We start from the raw sequence: 22,735 nt of genomic DNA, 5'->3' as shown, positions 1-22,735 counted from the left end.
CTGTTAGTGATTAAGTAATGGTTTGAAGTTGTATTTTTGAAACATTTGTAAGAATTGACTTCAATATCATTTAGTTGTTTTAGAGTTTTGAACACCAAAAATGGTGTGGACATTTTGTGTATGTCCACTGCTCGTAGTTACACAATGTGGACTCAGGTTTTTAAGTTTATACCTCCATAAACACAACAGTTAATGAAGTGAGTTCTTAATAGGGGTGACAATTGAGGGGGAAACAACTATTGCGATAGCGATAGTCTATTGCAACCTACTATTGCGATAGTCTATTGTGACCAACTATTGCAATACTATTGCAATAGTTTTGTTCTCCTTGAATTGTCTCATGTGAAGTCATTTCCCAAATGAATGTATAGTTTATTTGAAATAGAATGAAGCTAATATAGTTTCAGTCTCTTTTAATAACTGACAAGAAACTTGAAACCCAGATCAGAGCTACAGATAACTTTTTGGGTCATTGAGTTATGTAATCTCAATTGGGTATCCTAATTTTCCTTTGAGTAACCAAACAAATTGTACCCACCTTACTCAAACTCAATTGGGTATTTTGCCATTAATTGTAAAAATATAATAAAATTTAAATGTTGGTTTACGTATTTGTTATTTATATTGATCTGTAAAATGAGAAACAATAAGAAAGACTGCAAGTTGCCAAGTTCATGTGCTGAAATAGAAGCTATCAGTATACCTCAGTTATTTTATCTATCCACCGGTACACAAGCTAAGATTTGACATTTTTGTGTGTACGCATGTAAGATCAAATTTATTGAGTATTTTCAAAAATTCAAGCGTACTTGTACGCAATAGACTTAATAGGAATTGAGTTTCCACATAAATATTTGTGTAATTTACACAGATACGCAGCTTATCTGTACCTCTGCCAGATCAAGAAAACAGTTAAAACATAAACTCAGTGAAGCTGCAAGTCTGCACCCAAACAATAAAAAATACAAAACAACATAAATACTTAATAAAAATATTTTCCTGTGCATTTATCAATGAAAGTCAATTACTAAACTATCGATAGTCACACATGCTATCGATGCATTGATAGTTTTTCGTTTCTACCATCGATTAATTGCTATCAGAAACTCAACAATTGCAGTCCATCGATAGTTGGATGCATCGTTTACAGCACTAGTTCTTAATGAATGTAGGTCAGGCTAATGCCTACTGTAATTTTGCCACAGTATGGAACAACGCCACTCATCTGGGCTTCCAGGAAGGGATATCTTGAGATAACAGAATGTCTGCTAGCAGAAGGTGCCAATGTGGATTCATCAGGAATGGTAAGCACAGATAACAAAACAAAACAAACAGAACTTTGTATCAATGTACATTTTCTAATGACTAAATATGGTCACCAGTTTACCTTCGAAAATGCCTATTTAACAAGAAAATATGTGTCAAATTAAAGCCATTATTGAAAAAAAGGCAAAACAATTCCATGTCATACTGATCTAAGAGACACTATTGATGCTTGGTAATGCTAAAGTATAACTTCAAATTTACACCTACTGATTCCTCTCTTTATTTACTCCCAGAAACATCGTAATTATGTCATCATGGTAACAGTACCTGCTGGATTTAAGTAGATGAAGTAAAAGAATACTATTGTTTATGCCTGTGGTAATCATAGTAATGTCTACTAACGGGATTGGGTGGTAAGGCTCGCTGACTTGATTGACACATGTCCATTGTCATCGGTTCCCAATTGCACAGATCGATGCTCGTGCTGTTGATCACTGGATTGTCTGGTCTAGACTTGATTAATTACAGACCACTGCCATATAGCTGGAATATTGCTGAGTGTGGCGTAAAACTAAACTCACTCACTCCCTAATAATATAAAATGTATATTTCTTAATTTCAACATGATGGTACAATATAATATACTTTATTCAGAACTCATGGACACCACTGCTTGTAGCTACTCAAGGTGGCTTCCTGGACGTTGTGCGTGCTATTCTGGAACACGACCCCAATGTGAATGCAGTGGACAAGGTGAGTGTTGCATTTCACTATCTGCCATCGCACCTGATGGCAAAATATAACAGTATTTCTAAAGCAGTGTGTCACCATGGTAACAGTGTTTCACACACCTCTCATTCATTCATCATGTTCATTACTGTGTGGATTGATTTTTGTTTTGTTTGCTTTGCATTGAATTAGATCATAAACTGTTGGGAATATGTATGCAGAATATATGGAACCTTAGTAAGATGAATATTTTAATCAATTGTGGAGTAATTTAATTCCATATTAACAATAGCCTGATAATGGGATGTCAGTTAATGGTTTTTTTTGTCTTTCATGATAAGATTGTATCTTTAGTTTTATTTCTCTTTGAAGTTACAAATCTGTAAAAGCAAACTTGATTTTTATGCATCAGGGGACATGTGTGTCCAAGTGTAAGGCCCCACAATTAGCTGAGCAGAGTTGTGTCCCTTGGGCATGCCAGCAATCTATGGTTGTGGGTTGTGTGTTTTCAACAAAGTGGTAAACTTAGGTTTTCATCTGACATTAAGCTGTCAGGTCTTGATAGGACTGGAATGATGGTCAAACCAACACACTGTTATGTGACCTCATTTGGACATATTTAAAACAAACAAACAAACACACACTCACACTCACACTCACACTCACACTCACTCACACTCACACCCACTCACTCATTTTCTCTCTCTCTCTCTCTCACTCTCTCTCTCTCTCACTCACTCACTCACTCTCTCTTTCTCTCACTTACTCTCTCACTCACTCACTCTCTCACTCACTCACTCTCTCTCGCTCACTGACACTCACTCACTCACTCTCTCTTTCTCACTCACTGACTCTCTCTTTCTCACTCACTCACTCACTCACTCACTCACTCACTCACTCACTCACTCACTCACTCACTCACTCTCACACACACTCACACACACACTCTATCTCGCTCTCTCTCTGGGTCAAAGAATCAAGCCTGAAGTAGGTTCCATGTCTGACTGACACACTACAAGGGCAGTGAGATAGCCTAGTGGTTAAAGCATTCACTTTACATGCCAATGACCCAGCTTTGAAACCCACATGGTTACAATATGTGAAAGCCATTTCTGTTGTCCCCTACCATGATATTGTTAAGAATATGGCTAAAGGTGACGTATAACCACACACACTCACTGACACACTATTAAAGGCATGGTGCGGCAAAAACTCTATATCTGGAGCAAAAATACAATAATGTTTGTATATGAAGTATTTGGCTGCACTGAAAATATATATTCTTTTTCATAGAGATCTTCCTTGGGGTACATATATGCATTTTCTGCGATAGTTGTTACAATGTTTTAATAAAAGATTGTACAACAAATAAGAAAGCCTTTTTATTTACTATACGGCCACCCACCACATGGAGTTACCTTCCCACCTAGCCCGAATCATCATTCTTTCTGCTGTCACGGACCGTGTTCACATGTGCTGATTTGACTGGATTGTAACATGTCTGAGACTTCAAATACTGTATGTATATTGTCTTTATTCGTTCTTAGGAATAGACCAGAACATTTTATTGACTTTGCAGTTGTTTGTGTCTTGTTTTATCTGACTTATGTTGTATTTTATGCTTTTTGTCGGGATGCCGACTTTCTCTTTTTCAAGGAGCTCAGGGAGGCGGAAATCCCTCCCTCAAAGGCACAAATGGCCAAACATAGGTCTAAATAGGTCTAAATGTGTGCAGGATAAGCGTGTGTCTGTTTCTACTGTTACCAATCAGCCTTCCGGTAGTACACAGCCTTCCTTTGATATGTCGCTAATCAATTCTCTCTTCCAACAGCACATGGACTTTATGAAGTCGCTCCTCCATGAGTTTGTTGATGGGCTCCGCCAAGAGTTCCTGGCTAACTCTGGGGGTGTGGTGGAGAGTTCTTGTGTGGGGTAGCCTTGAGTCCCTTGAGTCTACCGTTGATCCCTTGCCTCTGGCTTCGGGTCCGGCTGTCTCAGCTCCGACGGCGAGGGATGGTTCGCGCCCAGTCCCTCTGTCCGTCTTGGTTCGTGGACCGTTGAGTATTCCCGGGTTACCGGTACCTCCGACCACTCGAGCACTACCCTTGAGCATGGGAGCCACTGTTCTGTCAGTGGACTCTCAGGAGTCTCAGGACCGGAACTCTGTTTCATGCGTGGAGACCGGAGGGGATCGCGACTCTGGCTCGGGTTCGGAGGCCGAGCCATGGAGATCAGGGACGCAGAGGAATCTGAGGGAACTTTTGGTTTTTCTTTGGCCTTATGGGAGGTTCACTAGCACATAGCGCAGTTTCTCCCTCAGGCTGCAGTCCCACTAGAGCATCAGAATTCAGCTGAGTTCCACCTTCCTAGTTAGGCGTTTGCCCCTAGGCAGCCTACCCAGACTCGGCTCCGTGTTCTCCCATCAGTAGTGCAGGATGTTGTCGACCCCTTGCTCGCTGGGTCTAGGCTTTGCTTTGATTTACCAGAGCTTATGAAGTGCTACCAGTTAGGGGATGATGCACTTTTCCACATACCGGCGGTGGATGAATGCGTATATACCTCGGTGACCCCTTGGGGAGGCTCGGCTTCCTCGCTTGCTGCTCTCGCAGCTAAGCAGGGTCAGCTGGTTCCACTCGCAGCTAAGCAGGGTCAGCTGGTTCCACCGTTTCCCCACTCGGGGGCCCCTCTGCATGCAGCATAGAGCTAAGAGGAAGTCTTCCGTAACTCAAGTCAGCAGATCAGGGTAGTGACCCATGGGGCGTATCTGTCCTCACTTCAGAGATCCTTCCTGGAACCGCATACACACACTGGCGACGTTTCGCCGAATAGGGTTCTGCTCTGGCAGTTTACCGAGGTACAGGCACACCTGACCCGCAATTCACTACGATCGGCGGCGTCACAGGTTATGTGCGCAGTAATGGGTATTCGCAGGCTGTGGCTGTCTACTTCACGGTATTCGGGGGCTGGGCGCGACGTTGTTTCCGGGGGCACAGCAGGTCATTCGGGAGGCTGCAGCTGCAGCAACCTCCTTCAAGGACTCTAAGGCCTTGCTGGAGCAACCGCGGGTTTCTCGCCCCCGCCCTCCCGTTGCTTCCTCTGGGGCGCAGCCTACACCCGACTCTGCTGGCTGGCGTCGGCACAGCACACAGTGGTTCACAGCAGCCTTTTCGCAGTCGGGGTAGGTTAGCAGGTTCCTACGTCGGGTCCATCCCTGCAGGTTGTTTTGCAGGGTTGCTGTCAACCATTTCTGTAGGCCACTTACCACTATGGAAGCGAGGCCCGCCAGAGTTTACCAGCATAAGGCGAACTCCCGTGCCATTCTGTCCGGTCAAGGCGGGAATTCTGCTTTGCTGACCAAGTCCGCCATAGAGCGTGTTCCACCGGGAGAGGAAATGTCGGGTCTATACTCCACGTACGTCCTCGTTCCTTCAGTCTCGTATGGAAGAGGGTTTGGCGACCTCGACCATTGGTGGCTACTCCACTACTATTTCCAGCTTTCACACCCTGTCAATGGTGCTCTTCTGGGGCCTCACCCTCTTGTGCAGCGCTTTTTAGCTGGCGTGGATCGGGCTCGATCTGCTCTCCGGCGAACCAGCCCACCTTGGGATTTGTCAATCGTCCTAGATTGGCTGTCCGGTTCCATTTTCTCACATCTATCAGCTATTTCCCTTCAGTTGTTAACGTGGAAAACAGCCTTTCTGGTGGCGGTATCATCCGGTAGACGGGCTGGTGATATTCATGTAATGTCGTCTGATCCGGCACTGACGGTTTTCCATCCAGACCGTGTCAGTATTCGCCTCCCAGATAGTTACTGTCTGAAGATCGATCACGCTTTCCATGTGACAGCTCCTATTGTTTTCCCACTCTTACCCAGCCTTCTACATCGGGGACCACTCCTACCCGTACTCACCCATTGGATGTCCGCAAGACCTTATGGGTCTATATCAAACAAACGCAGGGTATCCGTACGGGTACCCAGCTGTTCTGCTGTTATGGTGGCGGGAAGGCTGGGGTTCCTGCCAGTAAACAGACCATATCTCGCTGGCTTGTTTCTGTTATATGTGCAGCTTATCAGGCTCAGGGTAAGCCTCCCCATGAGGGGTTGAAGGCTCACTCGGTTAGGGCAGTGGCTGCTTCGAAAGCTTTCGCAGCGGCACTGCCAATTGAAGAGATTTGGTCTGACACTATTTGGAGCAAGCCGAGTACTTTTATTCGGCAATACCAACTCGACACGCACTCGCGAAAGCGTGCTCGGTTCGGTAGGTCTGATCTTTGCAGTGGACAGTGTCCTGCCACCCTGACCGAGTGAGTCTCGGATCATTAGTTTGGTTCTGTGTTCGAATTGCTTTTAACGACTATCCACTGAAGGCTTTTATTACTCAACACAATTTATCCCCTGTAGGATTTGACTATATTGTTATGGGTTCTTCCTTTCGGTGCTCTTTTGATTATGTATCACTTTGTGGGCACTACTGAACATTACTGTGTTCTCATGTATTTAACACTATGTATTGGAATCTGCGTACATTCCTCCCTTACGGGTCACCTCCCATCATGCCTCTCGCCAAGTTGTGGGTCATGTGACCAGGTGAGTGTTTTGGCGTACGTAGCATGTTTGTTTACGATATTGCTATTTTATTGTACGGTAACACAATTCCTACCTCCCTAGCCTTCGGTCTTTGGGAGTCTGTGTTTATGCATATATGTACCCCAAGGAAGATCTCTATGAAAAAGAATTAGCTAAACCTGTAGAGGTTTCCAATTCTTTGAAGAGAATCTTCCTTGGGGTAGGGCCGTCCACCTCCCCGCAATTCTGTTCACTGACGGTTTGTCAGCAGAAGGAATGATGATTCGGGCTAGGCTGCTTACCTGGTTGACCACGCATGCGTGGTGGGAAGGTAACTCCACGTGGTGGGGAGCAAATTAAAGTAAATAAAAAGGCTTTTTTACATGTATTTATTGTACAATCTTTTTTTAAAACATTGTTACAACTGTCACGTGACATTTTCAGTTGCAGAAAATGCATATATGTACCCCAAGGAAGATTCTCTTCAAAGAACTGGAAACCTCTACAGGTTTAGCTAAAGTTTAGGGTGAAGGGCCAATTTGGGGACCACTTTGTCATGTAATGACAAGAAATTACCATGACTTACCAAAGTGACATAACTTATTGAGCGGTTGTGACACATAAAGGGAGGTAACTACCATACCGACATGATTTCAGGATGCTCTCACAGCTCTGGCTATTGCTGCCAAGGAGGGGTTTGTGGATATCGTACATGATCTCATGACGAAGGGAGCCTATGTGAATGTAGCAGATCGGGTAATTATTGTCTTGTTGTATAATTGATACATACTATTACATGCTTTATGCCATATATTAGTTTACTGAATCTGATAAATATTGATTAGAACCTTTTTGTATCTGATACCAAATACAATTGTGAAAACATGGAAATTGAAACAAATAAAATTGTAATTTCCCATACAAGCCAAACAATGTCACACTTGTTTTTCTCTTCTCCTAACATTGCACATTTCTAGGGTGTTATTAAGCATTGTTTATTTCTAGCCTATTACTAAACATTGCACATTTCTAGGGTGTTTACTGATCTTATAATTGTGTCGTGTGTCGCGACAGATCTATGTTAATTTAGTGTATTATTCCAACGCTAAAAACTGCCATCAAGGTATGTACTGTCACTAACGGGGTCTTAGCACTATATAAAAGGAAAGGGATGTAACGAGGTCAACACACCAAGTTCGTTTCAGGGCGAATTCAACAATGCTCACTGTATTTATCCCATTTAAAGTATGCACACATTTCAAGCTAATAGATTTACCTACAAAATAGACATAGAGCACAAAAATCAAAGCAGTAATTTGGGAGCTAGGGTCTTCTGAAGCTCGAAATATTGTGATTTCTCGATTCGAGCCAAAATCCCTGCTCAGAATTCTTAGCAGTAACTCACCCATTTTCTTGTTTATTTCACAGCATACGCAAACGACATGCATCAAAACATGTTGAACTGATGGCACCTGTCAGCGCGCTAGTCGCCATTTTTTCAGAGACACTTACACCTCACTGTCATAATGAGTTTTACGTACATTTATTCATCGCAAACAGAATTTAGTCGTGCCTGTTCGCCATTGACGACCTTGACCCTAACCTGCCCCACACTGAGCTTCCGAAGACCCTAGCTCCCAAATTACTGCTTCGATTTTTGTGCTCTATGTCTTATATTGTAGGTAAATCTATTAGCTTGAAATGTGTGCATACTTTATATGGGACAGATACAGTGAGCATTGTTGAACTCGCCCTGAAACGAACTTGGTGTGTTGACCTCGTTACATCCCTTTCCTTTTATATAGTGCTAAGACCCCGTCAGTGACAGTACATACCTTGATGGCAGTTTTTAGCGTTACAAGCCCCTGTGATACCAACTGTGTGTGTTGCAAATGTTATAGTGTGAACTGCGTGTATACATGTTGTGCCCGTGCTACAGTGTGAACTGTGTGCATGCGTGTGTGTATGCTGCCAGTGTTACAATGTGAACTGTGTTTGCATTTGTACATGTGCTACAAGTGGTACTGTTTTAACTGTGTGTGTGTGTGTGCATGCGTGAGAGTGTGTGCGAGTGCATGCTGCCAATGTTACAGTGGGGACTGTGTGTCTTCTGCCAATGTTACAATATGAACTGTGTGTGCATTTGTGTGTGCTACAAGTCGTACTGTTTTAGCTCTGTGTGTGTGCTCGCGTGTGCATGCTGCCAGTGTTACAGTGTGATCTGTGTGTGCTACAAGTGTTCTGTTTTAACTCTGTGTGTATGTGTGTGCTGCCAATGTAACAGTGTGATCTGTGTGTGCATTTGTGTGTGCTACAAGTGGTACTGTTTTAGCTCTGTGTGTGTGCCCGCGTGTGCATGCTGCCAGTGTTACAGTGTGATTTGTGTGTGCTACAAGTGGTACTGTTTTAACTCTGTGTGTATGTGTGTGCTGCCAATGTAACAGTGTGATCTGTGTGTGCATTTGTGTGTGCTACAAGTGGTACTGTTTTAACTCTGTATGTGTGTGCTGCCAATGTTACAATGTGAACTGTGTGTGCTACAAGTGGTACTGTTTTATACTGTGTGTGTCGATGCTGCCAATGTTACAGTGTGAACTGTGTGTGCATTTGTGTGTGCTACAAGTGGTACTGTTTTAACTGTGTATGTGTGAGTGTGCTGCCAGTGTTACAGTGTGATCTGTCTGTGCATTTGTGTGTGCTACAAGTGGTACTGTTTTAACTGTGTATGTGTGAGTGTGCTGCCAGTGTTACAGTGTGATCTGTCTGTGCATTTGTGTGTGCTACAAGTGGTACTGTTTTAACTCTCTGTGTGTGTGTGCTGCCAATGTTACAGTGTGATCTGTCTGTGCATTTGTGTGTGCTACAAGTGGTACTGTTTTAACTGTGTATGTGTGCTCTGCCAATGTTACAGTGTGATCTGTCTGTGCATTTGTGTGTGCTACAAGTGGTACTGTTTTAACTTTGTGTGTGTGCTGCCAATGTTACAGTGTGATCTGTGTGTGCATTTGTGTGTGCTACAAGTGGTACTGTTTTAACTCTGTGTGTGTGCTGCCAATGTTACAGTGTGATCTGTCTGTGCATTTGTGTGTGCTACAAGTGGTACTGTTTTAACTGTGTATGTGTGAGTGTGCTGCCAGTGTTACAGTGTGATCTGTCTGTGCATTTGTGTGTGCTACAAGTGGTACTGTTTTAACTGTGTATGTGTGAGTGTGCTGCCAGTGTTACAGTGTGATCTGTCTGTGCATTTGTGTGTGCTACAAGTGGTACTGTTTTAACTGTGTATGTGTGAGTGTGTGCTGCCAGTGTTACAGTGTGATCTGTCTGCATTTGTGTGTGCTGCTACAGTGGTACTGTTTTAACTCTGTGTGTGTGCTGCCAATGTTACAGTGTGATCTGTCTGTGCATTTGTGTGTGCTACAAGTGGTACTGTTTTAACTCTGTGTGTGTGCTGCCAATGTTACAGTATGATCTGTGTGTGCTACAAGTCGTACTGTTTTAACTGTGTATGTGTGTGTGTGCTGCCAATGTTACAGTGTGATCTGTGTGTGCATTTGTGTGTGCTACGAGTGGTACTGTTTTAACTCTCTGTGTGTGTGTGTGTGCTGCCAAGGTTACAATGTGAAGTGTGTGTGCATTTGTGTGTGCTACAAGTGGTACTGTTTTAACTCTGTGTGTGTGTGTGAGTGTGCTGCCAGTGTTACAGTGTGATCTGTGTGTGCATTTGTGTGTGCTACGAGTGGTACTGTTTTAACTCTCTGTGTGTGTGTGCTGCCAAGGTTACAATGTGAAGTGTGTGTGCATTTGTGTGTGCTACAAGTGGTACTGTTTTAACTCTGTGTGTGTGTGTGTGCTGCCAGTGTTAGTGTGATCTGTGTGTGTAGGCTGGAGACACGGTGCTCATCCACGCTGTCAAGGGGGGTCACTCGGAGGTGGTGCGCATTCTGCTGCAGAAGTATGCTGACGTTGATGTCGAAGGATCGGTAAGTTGAACACTGTCACTCACCGTTTAGGCAGAGCTAGGTTATCTATTAGCCCAATTAGGCATAAAACACAAGATTTTGATAATTTCATTATAAATCAGATCTACTGCCACTTCCATCAACTATAAAGTAATTAACTTTAACTTGTCCAACTTGATGTCCAGTTCTTAGATACATTGTGAACACTTGAAATATAACCACACTTTCTTGTGAACTTGAACCATTTAAACATCAGAGAACTACCAGTATTTGTGATCTGTATTCGTTTTGTTTCTGATGGCTGGAATTCATAAATTACAACACTGGATTATGATTAGTACATTAGCCTTTTCAGTGTGTGTTCATGCATTCATCTGTGTGTGTGACAGGAGGGGAAGACAGCACTGTACTGGTCAGTGGAGAAAGGTCACACTGACATTGTCAATCAGCTCCTGGAGAGTCAGCCTGACCTGGAGATCAGCACAAAGGTCAGGGTCATACAAGGAGATATGCCTTACTGTTGTTATTGTCACTACAATCTTTTATATTTTGCAAGAAAAATGTTCAATTCAAATCAATAATTCCCTAAGAGAATCGCTCCTGTTTCATGAACATCTGTTCATTACATGTTTGAAAATCTGATTTAAAAGAATTGTAAGAAGTGTCATATAGTCAGAAATAAATATTATATGACAGTATTAGTTCTAAATGTTAATATTATGTAGAGATAGTGTAGTCTGTAGTTTACTCTGTTCGGTCGCGTAAACTTCGCAAACAATTGTCCATATAATTACTATTAATTCTCCTGAAAATGAAACTGGGGGCCATATTTGTGGCAGTACAAGTGACATAACTGTTGTACAGATATGAGAATATAATGATAGTACTGGAGAGCTTGAATTGTTTCAGGATGGAGATACCCCACTATTGAGAGCTGTCCGTAACCGGAATGAAGAGATTGTCAAGCTACTTCTGAATAAGGGATCTAAGGTGTCGGCCACTGACAAGGTACAGTAGATGTTATCATATTGTTGGTAATGATTGGTGTTCTATATTAATATGGTCACGATATGGCTTAATTACTGGCTATGTGCAGTGTAAAAAATATAGCCCATTCCACTGTCCTTGACTGTCTATATTTTTAAACGGTGTGCACTTCTCTCTTTTGATTTGACACTGAGTGGAACGATGTAAACATTTTTCCCTTGGCCTCTCTTGTCCATCCACCCAAGCACCCCATGCTACCCTCATTATGAGACAGCTTCCTAGTTGTCATGCAAAGCATGCGGCATGCACCACTAGCTACCCACGTGACTATCTCCGAATCATCATTCTCTTTCTTGTCGCACTTTAGTGTGAACATTTTCAGCTTAGTCTACAACATGGGGAAAGTTGACCAGCCAAAAAAAGAGGAAAAAATGCTCCCGATGTAATAAAGTGTTCTCCGCGAGTGATCCACATGCATCTTGTGTTGACTGTAGGAGACAGTGTAAATGGGACTCTCGTTGTGATAAATGCAAGGATCTTACCTTCGAGGCATTTGGTGACTACACTCGGGCATGTGCTCATCGTGTTGCTGACAGGGCTCTTTATGCTGCTTCACTTAATAGACCCAGTCCCTCCAAGAAAGGAAAGTTTAAGCGTTTGCTCGGCAGTCACAGTCCCCTCCCTTGAATGAAGAGGATTTCATGAGAGCGTCGTCAGATTCTTACTTATCGGAAGACATTCGGAATTTGTTGGGCTCTCAACATTCTAGCCCGAGTTCTTCGTCTTCGAACCACGTCCCGGGTGGTGGTTGTTGAGACTGCTACCACCCCTCAGGATACCTCTACACAGCGAGACCTTCGAACTACACTCTCTGTCTCTCGTTCTCCGGACCAGTTATCTCGGCAACCTGGCTTATCTGTTTCGGACAAGAATCAGCTGATCTCTACGTCTGACTGCGCAGAAGCAGTTCTCGCTCTCGTCGTTCATCCAGTAGTGAGAGGAACCAGTCTACCTCGCCTCAACGCCTGTCAGTGGTTACTTACACATTTCCTTCCCATTCGGCGAAAAGAAGTGTTTCTTGCGTCCAACTACCTCGATCTTCTGCTTCGCCGAAGCCTGCCGAATCACAGTTCGCCGGATCACGCTTCGCCTGTCCGCTCCCCTCCACCTCGACTTTTGCCGGACTGTCCACCTTCCCCAGAATTAGACCGGCTCTATACGAAACAGACTTCACCTAATAGTACTTCATCGAAACAACGTTTGGTGAAACGGAATACTTTACCAAGACGGCATGTGGTGAATCGACCTTCGCCGAAACGACCTTCTTCCAAGCGGTATTCAGCGGAATGCATCTCTCCGGATCATCTGAGTACTTCACCGAACTCTGTTGGATCCTACAGTCACGTCTCCTCAGCACGGACGCGGCTTTCACCGAGTCATTTGGACCAGTCTCCTATTATTCTTCGGATTTGTTCACCGAATAGACCTGGTAGGTCTAGTTCACCACCGAGATGTCACTCTTCGACTCATTCGCATTCAACTGAACACACGCCTTCAACTACTTCGTTGAGATCAGTTCTCCGCTTCGTCTTCTCGTCATGGGACTTCCAGTTCTGCGCACTCGACCCGTCAACCTAGATCTCCTACATGATCGACTTCTGCCTATCGTTCAAGATCCAGGGATCATCGTTCTCGTTAGGATACCTCCCCTCCTCGCTCCTGATCTCCTCGGTGGGTCTCCATATGTGCGTCCTCTCCCGGTTCGTCCCCCTCCAGACATAGATATGGTTCTACACATAGGAGATCATCTCAACGGGGCTCCGATTATAGATCTTAGGGTACTACGACTTCTGACGGGGCTCCTGCCTCCTTGCATCTCTCTACTCAGATTGTACCTGATTCCTGGACCCCTGCACAGGAAACTACTCCTCCCCCAGATCTGTCTGCGATGGAATCAGCGATAGTCTGCTCAATCGACGAGAAGTGCTCCTCCCCTTAGACCACCTGTTGCGGCGCCCAGTCCTGTTTTTCCACCTGATCCTCCGTCTCCGGCACATTCGGATGTGGATTCCAAGTCTTAGTCTGGATAGTGGAGAAACTCCGTCTCCCTCTGTCACAGAACCCGCATTCAACTAAGCTCAAGCCTCCCTCTGCTTCGTTGAGATCGGTTCTTCGTTCCAAGTCACCTCCACGGACTTTGTCTTCTCGTCATCATGGGACTTCCTGTTCTGTGCACTCGACCCGTCAACCTAGATCTCCTACACGGTTGACTGCTGCCTATCATTCAAGATCCAGGGATCGCCGTTATCGTTGCGATATCTCCCCTCCTCGCTCCCGTTCTCCTCAGCGGCTCTCCATTTGTGCATCCTCTCCCAGTTCGTCCCCCTCCAGACATAGATATGGTTCTACGGATCGTCGATCTAATCAATGGGTTTCCAAGCTTCAATCTCAGCGTGCTATGACTTCTGACGGGACTCCTGCCTCCTCGCGTCTCTCTACTCGGATTGTACCAGATTCCTTGACTCCTGCGCAGGAAACTACTCCCTCCCCCCAGATCTGGCTGCGATGTTAAGTGATCTTACTACTGCTTGGAATCAACAACAGGCTGCTCACTCTACGGGGAATGCTCCTCCCCTCAGACCATCTGTTACTGCGCCTAGTCCTGGTGTTCCATCTGATCCTACGTCTCCAGCACATTCGGTTGTGGATTCCCAAGAGGGCCTGTCTTCGCCTAGATTTTCGCTACCAGCGGCTCACTCCCATGGTTTCCAGTCCTTGGCTACTGCCCCTTTGCGGGAAGAGGACTTGTTCAGCCTTTCTAGTTGATGACAGAAAACTGTCTCACATGGACACAGCTATTCCTAGCTACTTACCCTCGATCAATTGCATCATCTGGCGGTGGAAGCGGTTGCGGGCATCAGAGGAGCACTCTTTCACCGATTAGGATACTTACATCAGAGGCTGCATGTCCCTTATACGGGACCAATTTCAGATTGTACTTGACCAGCAGTCTCATTTCCTTGGCTATCTCCTGGCAGTTCAATGTCTCCTGGCCACTCAATTTGTCTTCATGGGATGATAGGTTTAAGGCTGAACTCTTCCGTCAACCGTGGTCTGTTGAATCCTTGTTTAATGGGATGATTGGGGAAGTTTCGGCGAAGGTGGATCGGGACACTCAATTTCAAGTTTCTGTGGAATTATTGAAACTCCAGAAATCTCATCTGCAAGTTTCCATGATACAGGGAAGGCCTACACGGTTTGTGCCGTCTCATCAGGAACTGCATCAGGGTTTTCGTGGCCATTCGTCCCAAGCTAGAGGTAGCAGATCCTCCCGTGGCACTTCTTCCTGACGTCCTCCCAAGTCCGACCCCAGGGTTGGGAGCGGGGCCCCCAAGTAGTGACTCGTCGAAACAAGGGCACGACTGGGAACTCCCGCTTCCAGCCGCCCCCATTTACAACTCTCCAGTGGGCGGGAGACTAGGGAGGTTCGCTCCCAACTGGACCATACTAGACGATCCTTTCGTGACCGACCTCCTTGCCACAGGCTATCAACTTCCAGTCATGGGACGCCCGATGCTGACAGTTCATCCGGTACACTGCAGCTACCCGGCGGACCAGGTCCAGGTTCTTCACTCCACCATAGGTAAGCTCGTAGAGAAATGTGCAGTCCAGTCTCTCGATCCGGCACCCAGCACTGTGGGATTCTATTCCCCCATCTTTCTGGTTCTATGCAGATTCTCCAACATTGATATTCCAGTGGCTCCAAGAATGAGAATGATGATTCGGAGATAGTCACGTGGGCAGCTAGTGGTGCATGCCGCATGCTTTGCATGACAACTAGGAAGCTGTCTTATAATGAGGGTAGCATGGAGTGCTTGGGCGGATGGACAAGAGAGGCCTAGGGAAAAATGTTTACATCGTTCTACTCAGTGTCGAATCAAAAGAGAGAAGTGCATACCGTGAGATAGGATAAGTATATAAATATATTTCCAATTTTGTGAAGGACTATCTATTAGATAAGTAAGGCTGTCCTTTGGTCGGGGGAAATATTTGAAAAAGTAAACTTAACTTGGTTTGAATTTTGTCTTAAATATCGTGATGAAAACAACATTTGTGGATTTTTTATTGTTTTAGTTTTGGGTACTGGCTGTGTTTGTTCAGGATTGGTCACTTTTTTGGACAGCCAGTCCTTGGACAGGCCACATTTCAAAACTATTTTATACACTGCAATGTGACAGTAAATTTTAACTTGGTAACTCTATATATGTATGTGAGAATCACTTGTTGACACTAATACATTTGTATGTTTCTCAGAGAGGTGACACAGCTCTGCACATTGCCATCCGTGCAAGGAGCAAGCGTATCACTGAGCTCCTTCTGCGGAATCCCCGTAATGGCCGCCTCCTGTACCGGGCCAACAAGTCCGGGGAGACACCATACAACATGGACACCTACCACCAACGAGGCATCCTTACCCAGATCTTGGGACAGAGTAAGACAAACATTACTCATGCAATTCAAAAAACGAATATACCTTTCCTTGCCAACACAGTGATTTTGCTGAAGCATATACACTACACTGTAGATTTGGATGTGGGATCCACTTGCAAAAGAGTAGATGCAACTGTAGATGTGTTCAGGCTTCACTCGGCACTACCTGATCTCGGGGATTGAGGAGACCTTCATGCACAGAGATAATGTATCAGAGCTATCTGACTTTTGTTTGATTGTGGGAATTTCGTAATTTCTTTCACAATATTTTGAAAAGGCTTCCCTAGATTTTAAAACAGATTGTTCTTCAGTGATTGATATGCATTAATTGGAATTACATCAGTATTCAGAAATGATTATAGATTACTCCAACAGAAGGTTAACGTTTCAGTGTGAATCTGCTTGTTTCAGGGAATCTGAATGCCACTGATGCTGAGAATCTGTTGGGTTATGAGATCTACAGCAGCGCCCTGGCCGACATCCTCAGTGAGCCAGGGCTTGTCACCCCCATCACCGCCGGCCTGTACGCCAAGTGGGGCAGCGGCAAGTCCTTCCTTCTTGGCAGGCTGAGAGGTAACCATAGTGGCAGTACTGTCAGTGTGCGAAATAGTTTCCAAATTTTGCTAGCCAGACGGGCTAGCTATGCCTGAAAGTTACTAGCCCACAAAATTATTAACTGGCCCGAAATTTGAATGTATACTCGGGTTTATCATTAGGCTGCTAATATGATGAACATTTTTATCGGGCCATAATCTTTCATGATTTGAAAGTGTATTATAACTTAATAAGTCAGAGAGAGTGATATACATGTATTTACAAAATGACCCCTTGAAAATTCACTAGCCATTCGGGCCAGTGAGTGTGGAGATTTACTGGCCCGAGTGGATTTTTACTAGCCACGGGCTAGCGGGCCAGTGGCTATTTCAAACTCTGAGTACTGATGTTACGATACTGTATAGACTTGTTAGTGTTGTGATACATTATCGATAAGAGTATATGACACTGATGAGAGGATAGGAAATTACCTTGTGTTGGACAGATGCGAAAGCTTTTGTTTTGAATATGCCTTCTTTGAATACAATAAAAGAAACAAAAATTTTAAACTTATCCTATCTCACGGTATGCACTTCTCTCTCTTGATTCAACACTGAGTGGAATGATGTAACTTTTTTTCTCGCTAGGCCTCTCTTGTCCATCCGCCCAAGCACTCCATGCTACCCTCATTATAAGACAGCTTCCTAGTTGTCATGCAAAACATGTGGCATGCTCCACAAGCTACCCACGTGACTATCTCTGAATCATCACACATGAGTGTGAACGTGTTTTGCTTTACTCAACGTTTTCAACTTTAGTCTACAACATGGGGAAGGCTGACCAGCCTAAAAAGAGGAAGAAATGTTCACAGGGTAATAAGGTGTTCTCTGCGTGTGATCCACATGCGTTATGTGTTGATTGTGTGGGACAATGTAAATGGGAAACTTGTTGCGAGAAATGCAAGGATCTTACCTTCTATGCTTTTGGTGATTACACTAGGGCTTGCGCTCGACGTGTTGCTGACAGAGCCCGTTATGCAGCTTCGCTAGACGGACCTAGTCCCACCAAGAAAGGCAAGTTTAGGCGTCCTACTTTATCTGCTCGTCGGTCACAGTCCCCTCCCTCGAATTAAGAAGATTTTATGAGAGCGTCGTCAGACTTTTATTTATCGGAAGACCTTCGGAAACTGCTTGGCTCTTCAGCCGAGTTTTTGACCAACCACCGGGTAGTGGTTGTCGAAGCTACCACTACCACCCCCAGGATACTTCTGTACAGCGGAATCTTCGTACTACGCTATCTGTGTCTCACTCCCTGGACCAGTTATCAAGGCAGCCTGTATTATCTGTTTCGGACAAGAATCAGTTGGTTCTACGCCTTACTGTCCAGATCGCATTCGCCGTAGCCGTTCTCGCTCTCGTCGTTCGTCCAGCAGTGACAGGAATTGGTCTACCTTGCCTAAACGGTTGCTAGTGGTTGCTTCGCCGTCTACTTCCCTTTCGGTGAATAGAAGTGTTGTCTCCTGCGGCCAGCTACCTCGGTCTTCCACTTCGCCAAAGCCTGCCAGTTCGTTGAATCACAGTTCACCGGATCACGCTTCGCCTGTCCGCACCCCACCACCTCGACTTTTACCAGAACATCTACCTTCGCCGAAACAGCTTTCGTCGAAACAGTTTTCGCCCGACCGGCTCTCTATGAAACAGCTCTCGCTGAACCGGTCTTCATCAAAACGGCAGTCTACTCAAAATTCACCGGTCGTCTTCCAAACAGGTTTTACCGAAATGGATTTCGTTGAAACAATGTTCGCCGAAACAGCATACTTTGCATCAGACTTCACCAAAACGGCATGTGGTGAATCGACTTTCACCACAACGGCTTTCCTCGAACCAGTTTTACTGCGGAACGCCCTTCTCCGGATCATCTGTCTTTGAGTACTTCCCCGAACTTTGTTGGAACTAAAGCCATGTCTCCTCAGCACGGACGCCGCTTTCACCGAGTCATTTGGACCAGTCTCCTATTATTCTTCTATAATTGGACCATCCTTGACGATCCCTTTGTGACCGACCTCCTCTCCAAAGGCTATCAACTTCCAGTCATCGGACATCCGCCTCTGACAGTGCATCCGGTACATAACAGTTACCCGGTGGACCAGATCCAGTTTCTTCGCTCCACCATAGGTACGCTCATAGCAAAATGTGCAGTCCAGTCTCCAGCGGCCGCCTCACTTCAGGAGGGTATTGATCATCTTCCTTCGCAGCATCCTGAAGAAAGGGGATTTTCTTGTCAGCCTAGACCTGCATATCTTCATGCACCCATTCATCCAGCTTCTCGGAAATTCCTCCAGTTCGTGTTCCGAGGGATCCATTATCAATGGACCGTCCTGCCTTTTGGAATTTCTACGTCCCCGTGGCTACTTACAAGGATCACCAAGCCGATCACCATGTTTCTTCATTTCCTCGGGGTCGTGTTCAAAAGGCACGACTGCATTCAGGCACAGAGAGACCCAGTCGTTCTTCTACATCAGTTGGAGTTCAGTATGAAACTTCTCAAGCAGCCAGGTTGGCTGTTAAACTAACACCGACCCAGTCCCTTCAATTCATCGGGGCAACTTTCGACACACATCAGGGCCTGATTTTCATTCCCTAAGACAGATGGCTGAAAATTCAACATCTAGTTCTGTTAGCACTGTCGCAGGCCAGGACCTTATGGCAGTGGCAGGAACTTTTGGGCCTCTTGACATCGGCACAGGCATTGACACAACAGGGACAATTGCAACTACGTCCGTTGCAACGCTTCCTACGGCCATATCTCGTCTCAGAGAATCCCAAGGAGTTGATTCGTCTTCTCGAACCCTTACATCCTCTTCTTCAGTGGTGGCTTGTAGAACAGAAAGTTTGCGCCGGAGTTTGTTTGATTGCCGTTCATTCCAACACACCACTTGTTCGTCGACGCGTCGCTCAAAGTTGGGGGGGCTCACTTTCTTCATCATCAGACGTCCGGGCTGTGGTCGTCCGCAGAACAGGGATTGCACATCAACAAACTCGAGTTCTTGGTGGTTCTTCTCGCCTTTCGGCATTGGTACATCAACCGTCGTCTGGTATATCAACCATCTCGGGTGGACGGGTTCGGCGAACCTTCTTCAGCTGGCGTTTCGGTTCTTCCTTTTAGTCGCGCCTTACTGGCCAGTCAGGAGTTGGTGTGTCGATCTCGCAGAGCTCACAGACCTAAACCCAGTTCTTCTTCCCATTCGTGACGACCCTTCTGTTACAACCTCACTCGGATTGACGGCATGTATCTCTTCGCACCATGTCTCTGCACATTTGGCGCATCTGCAGAAGTCCTTAATCGCCAAGGGGTATTCACGGAGAGTGGCTATGGCCATCACTTCTGCTCACCGGACTTCCACCCGCTCATTTTATGATGAGAAGTGGAAGTTTTTTGTGGGATATTGCAAGTCCAGAGGCATTACATCTCCAATTTCTACGTCACCTCAAATCGTCGCTGAATTCCTGCAGTATTTATGGTCATTTAAGAAGCTTAAGGTTCCACTTCAGTCACTAACCTTGCTGCAATCAACTCGGTCCTGGCTACCACCACAGGCTCTAAAGTTTCTACGGTTCCTGAGCTTCAGTATTTGCTCCGGTCCTTCAAGTTGGCTGATCAGTCTACGAAATTGACGAAATTTAGACCTGCATGGGATTTATGTGTGGTGCTGCGTCATTTGGCCTTGACGGACTATGAACCCCTAGCTCACAAGGACTTTGAGAAGATCTCCTTGAAGACTTTCTTCCTTGTGGCTTTGGCTACAGCTGCTCGGATTTCTGAACTCCATGCTTTGGATGTTAACAGAGTCCAGTTCGAACAGAAGAAGCATGGCAAAGTCTTCCTCGGACTCCGTTGGGATTTCGTAGCGAAGAATCAGACAACCTGATCGTACCTTTACCATCCCACCGTTGTCCACGATCCTTGGGCCGCATGACAATGAAGACCTGCAGCTTTGCCCTGTTAGAGCTTTGAAGATTTTCCTTGCTGCTGCTAATGATCGCCGCCATCTCCGCAATCGTCTCTTCATACTGTTGTCCTCAACATCCAGGACGGAAGTGTCTCGCACCACATTGTCTTTCTGGATGAGGGCCACCATCCTACGGGCTTACACCTTTGCCCCCGACAGCTTCCAATCCACATGAGACACGGGCGTTAGCGTCTACTATGGCTCTGCATAGTAACTGTTCTCTCCATGCCATTATGGAAGTATGCTTTTGGCGATCTGACTCTGTCTTCTCCTCCCACTACCTTCGGGACCTCTCAGTCAAGGACGTCCACGGCCTGTGCCAGTTTGGACCCCTTGTTCTCGCACAACAGCTGTCTACGGCCTAACGACGCAGATAGGAGACAGTCCCATGCGGTTGCTGCTTCCCTGTATTTTCCGGAATATAAGTCTGAACTGATTGTCTGATTTTATACTAAGACACGGAGATACTACCGTGGTTGGACGAATCTGGAGCACGATTCTGTATCACGATGTGGAATGGTTTGACATTTCACATTTCCTGACCTCTACTTTTCGAAGCAATTACGTCAGTGAAATGTGTCACTCCCGAATTCCCGTGGAAACTCCGAAGTTGCCAGGCTCATCCTTTGACTAAGCTTATGTAAAGGAGTGAGGGTCAATTTGATGTTGACTGGAACTGAACGTTCAAACTGCGAGTTTTCCGAGTTGTGCTTCTCTTTCACCCGCCTCTGGTCGGTGTCTGTGGGGGTCTTCTCAAAGCAGGGGCTGGCCCGATTATTGTCTATGACTTTAATTTATGGGGGTACCTTGAAAATTGTGGCAAAGTGACATACTTTCTCGCTGAGCTGCGTCCTTCTTCAGAGGTTGCGGCCGAACACCACATCGCTCGGAGCACCCATCTCCCTGGGAGCCGTTGTGCTTAGTAAGCCAAGGAGTTCAGGGGAACTCGTCACAAGCATAGGAGTTGCACTAGTCGTAACAGGCCTCCCTTGTGCATTGCTATCTACGGTTGTTTCCAGTGTACACAGTTCTACTGTTCGCACTGTCAAGACATAGGGTATCTGCGTCCTGCCGTCCGATCTTGGGATAAGTGCATACTGTGAGATAGGATAAGTTTAAAAATTTGGAAATTTTAAATATAAATTGTATATTTATATACTTATCGTATCGCCCGCGACGGATTCCTGCCCATCCTCCCCGCTATGCAGATTCTCCAAGTGGGATATTATCCAGTGGCTCCAAGAATGAGAATGATGATTCAGAGATAGTCATGTGGGCAGCTAGTGTAACATGCCGCATGCCTTGCATGAGAGCTAGGAAGCTGTCTTATAATGAGGGTAGCATGGAGTGCTTGGGCGGATGGACAAGAGAGGCCTAGGGAAAAAAAAAGTTACATCGTTCCACTCAGTGTCGAATCAAGAGAGAGAAGTGCATACCATGAGATAGGATAAGTATATAAATATACAATTTATAGTTAAAATTTTCAAATTTTTGTGCAGTATTTGATTGCAATTCAAAATGGTGTGCTGATCAAAATCTTGTTTTAGGTAGCATTGAAACAAAGCACCAGGAGATATTTTCTAAGTATTTGGTCAGTTTGTTATCTTACGTTGTTTTGTTTTTTAATTTTCTTTGTTTTTAACCATCACTTTTGTCATGTTTATCACTAACCTTCCAGAATTTTCAGAATGAAAACAGTTCTCCACATGATTTAACTATTTTTAGGTGAGATGAAGTCATTCACGATGCAGAATGTCCAGGAGCCTTTCACATTCAACTGGGTTTTATTCATCATACTGTTCCTGATCAACGCCACCATTGGGGAAGTGTTAGGTCTGGCAGTGAGGTTCGAGGTTGGCCTTGGAGTGGGGCTTGGACTCTTCCCACTGGAGTATGGATTTCTGGGTGAGTGCTGCTGAATATCTTCATCAGCATGGTCTCTGTTGTCTGTGAAATCTCAAAATGTGCTGCGGAAAGATGCACCTGCACTTATCTAAACCTGATCTCTGTAGTAGCTAATGGGTCTCAGCACATAAGTTATGTTGGACCCTTTACTTTTTTTTTAAATTTTGGCCTTGCTTTGACCTTTCAGTTCTCTCAAAATGCATATTTGCCTCTACAAACTTCTCTGAAAGCTTTGTTCAATGTCTGACAATTTAAACTGCTACCTGCATATTCAGGTGGGCCATGACA

General features: G+C 45.2%; 1 protein-coding gene across 1 annotated transcript in view; it reads left to right on the top strand.

Moving 5' to 3' along the window:
• The window catches only part of LOC124273221 (kinase D-interacting substrate of 220 kDa B-like), a 45,157-nt gene that overhangs the window by 9,081 nt on the left and 13,341 nt on the right, over window positions 1-22,735 (top strand). The window contains exons 7-15 of the mRNA XM_046708466.1: window positions 1,206-1,304; window positions 1,921-2,019; window positions 7,220-7,318; window positions 10,444-10,542; window positions 10,911-11,009; window positions 11,431-11,529; window positions 15,823-16,000; window positions 16,411-16,572; window positions 22,268-22,447. Of these exons, the coding sequence (XP_046564422.1) occupies window positions 1,206-1,304; window positions 1,921-2,019; window positions 7,220-7,318; window positions 10,444-10,542; window positions 10,911-11,009; window positions 11,431-11,529; window positions 15,823-16,000; window positions 16,411-16,572; window positions 22,268-22,447 (1,114 nt within the window). The remainder of the gene's footprint in view (window positions 1-1,205; window positions 1,305-1,920; window positions 2,020-7,219; window positions 7,319-10,443; window positions 10,543-10,910; window positions 11,010-11,430; window positions 11,530-15,822; window positions 16,001-16,410; window positions 16,573-22,267; window positions 22,448-22,735) is intronic.

This window comes from Haliotis rubra, unplaced genomic scaffold, assembly GCF_003918875.1.
Source record: "Haliotis rubra isolate DU_JTF1 unplaced genomic scaffold, ASM391887v1 Scf1, whole genome shotgun sequence".
Classification (NCBI taxonomy): domain Eukaryota; kingdom Metazoa; phylum Mollusca; class Gastropoda; order Lepetellida; family Haliotidae; genus Haliotis; species Haliotis rubra.
Note: the sequence above shows the minus strand (reverse complement) of the source record. Positions and strands in the feature narration are given on the sequence as shown.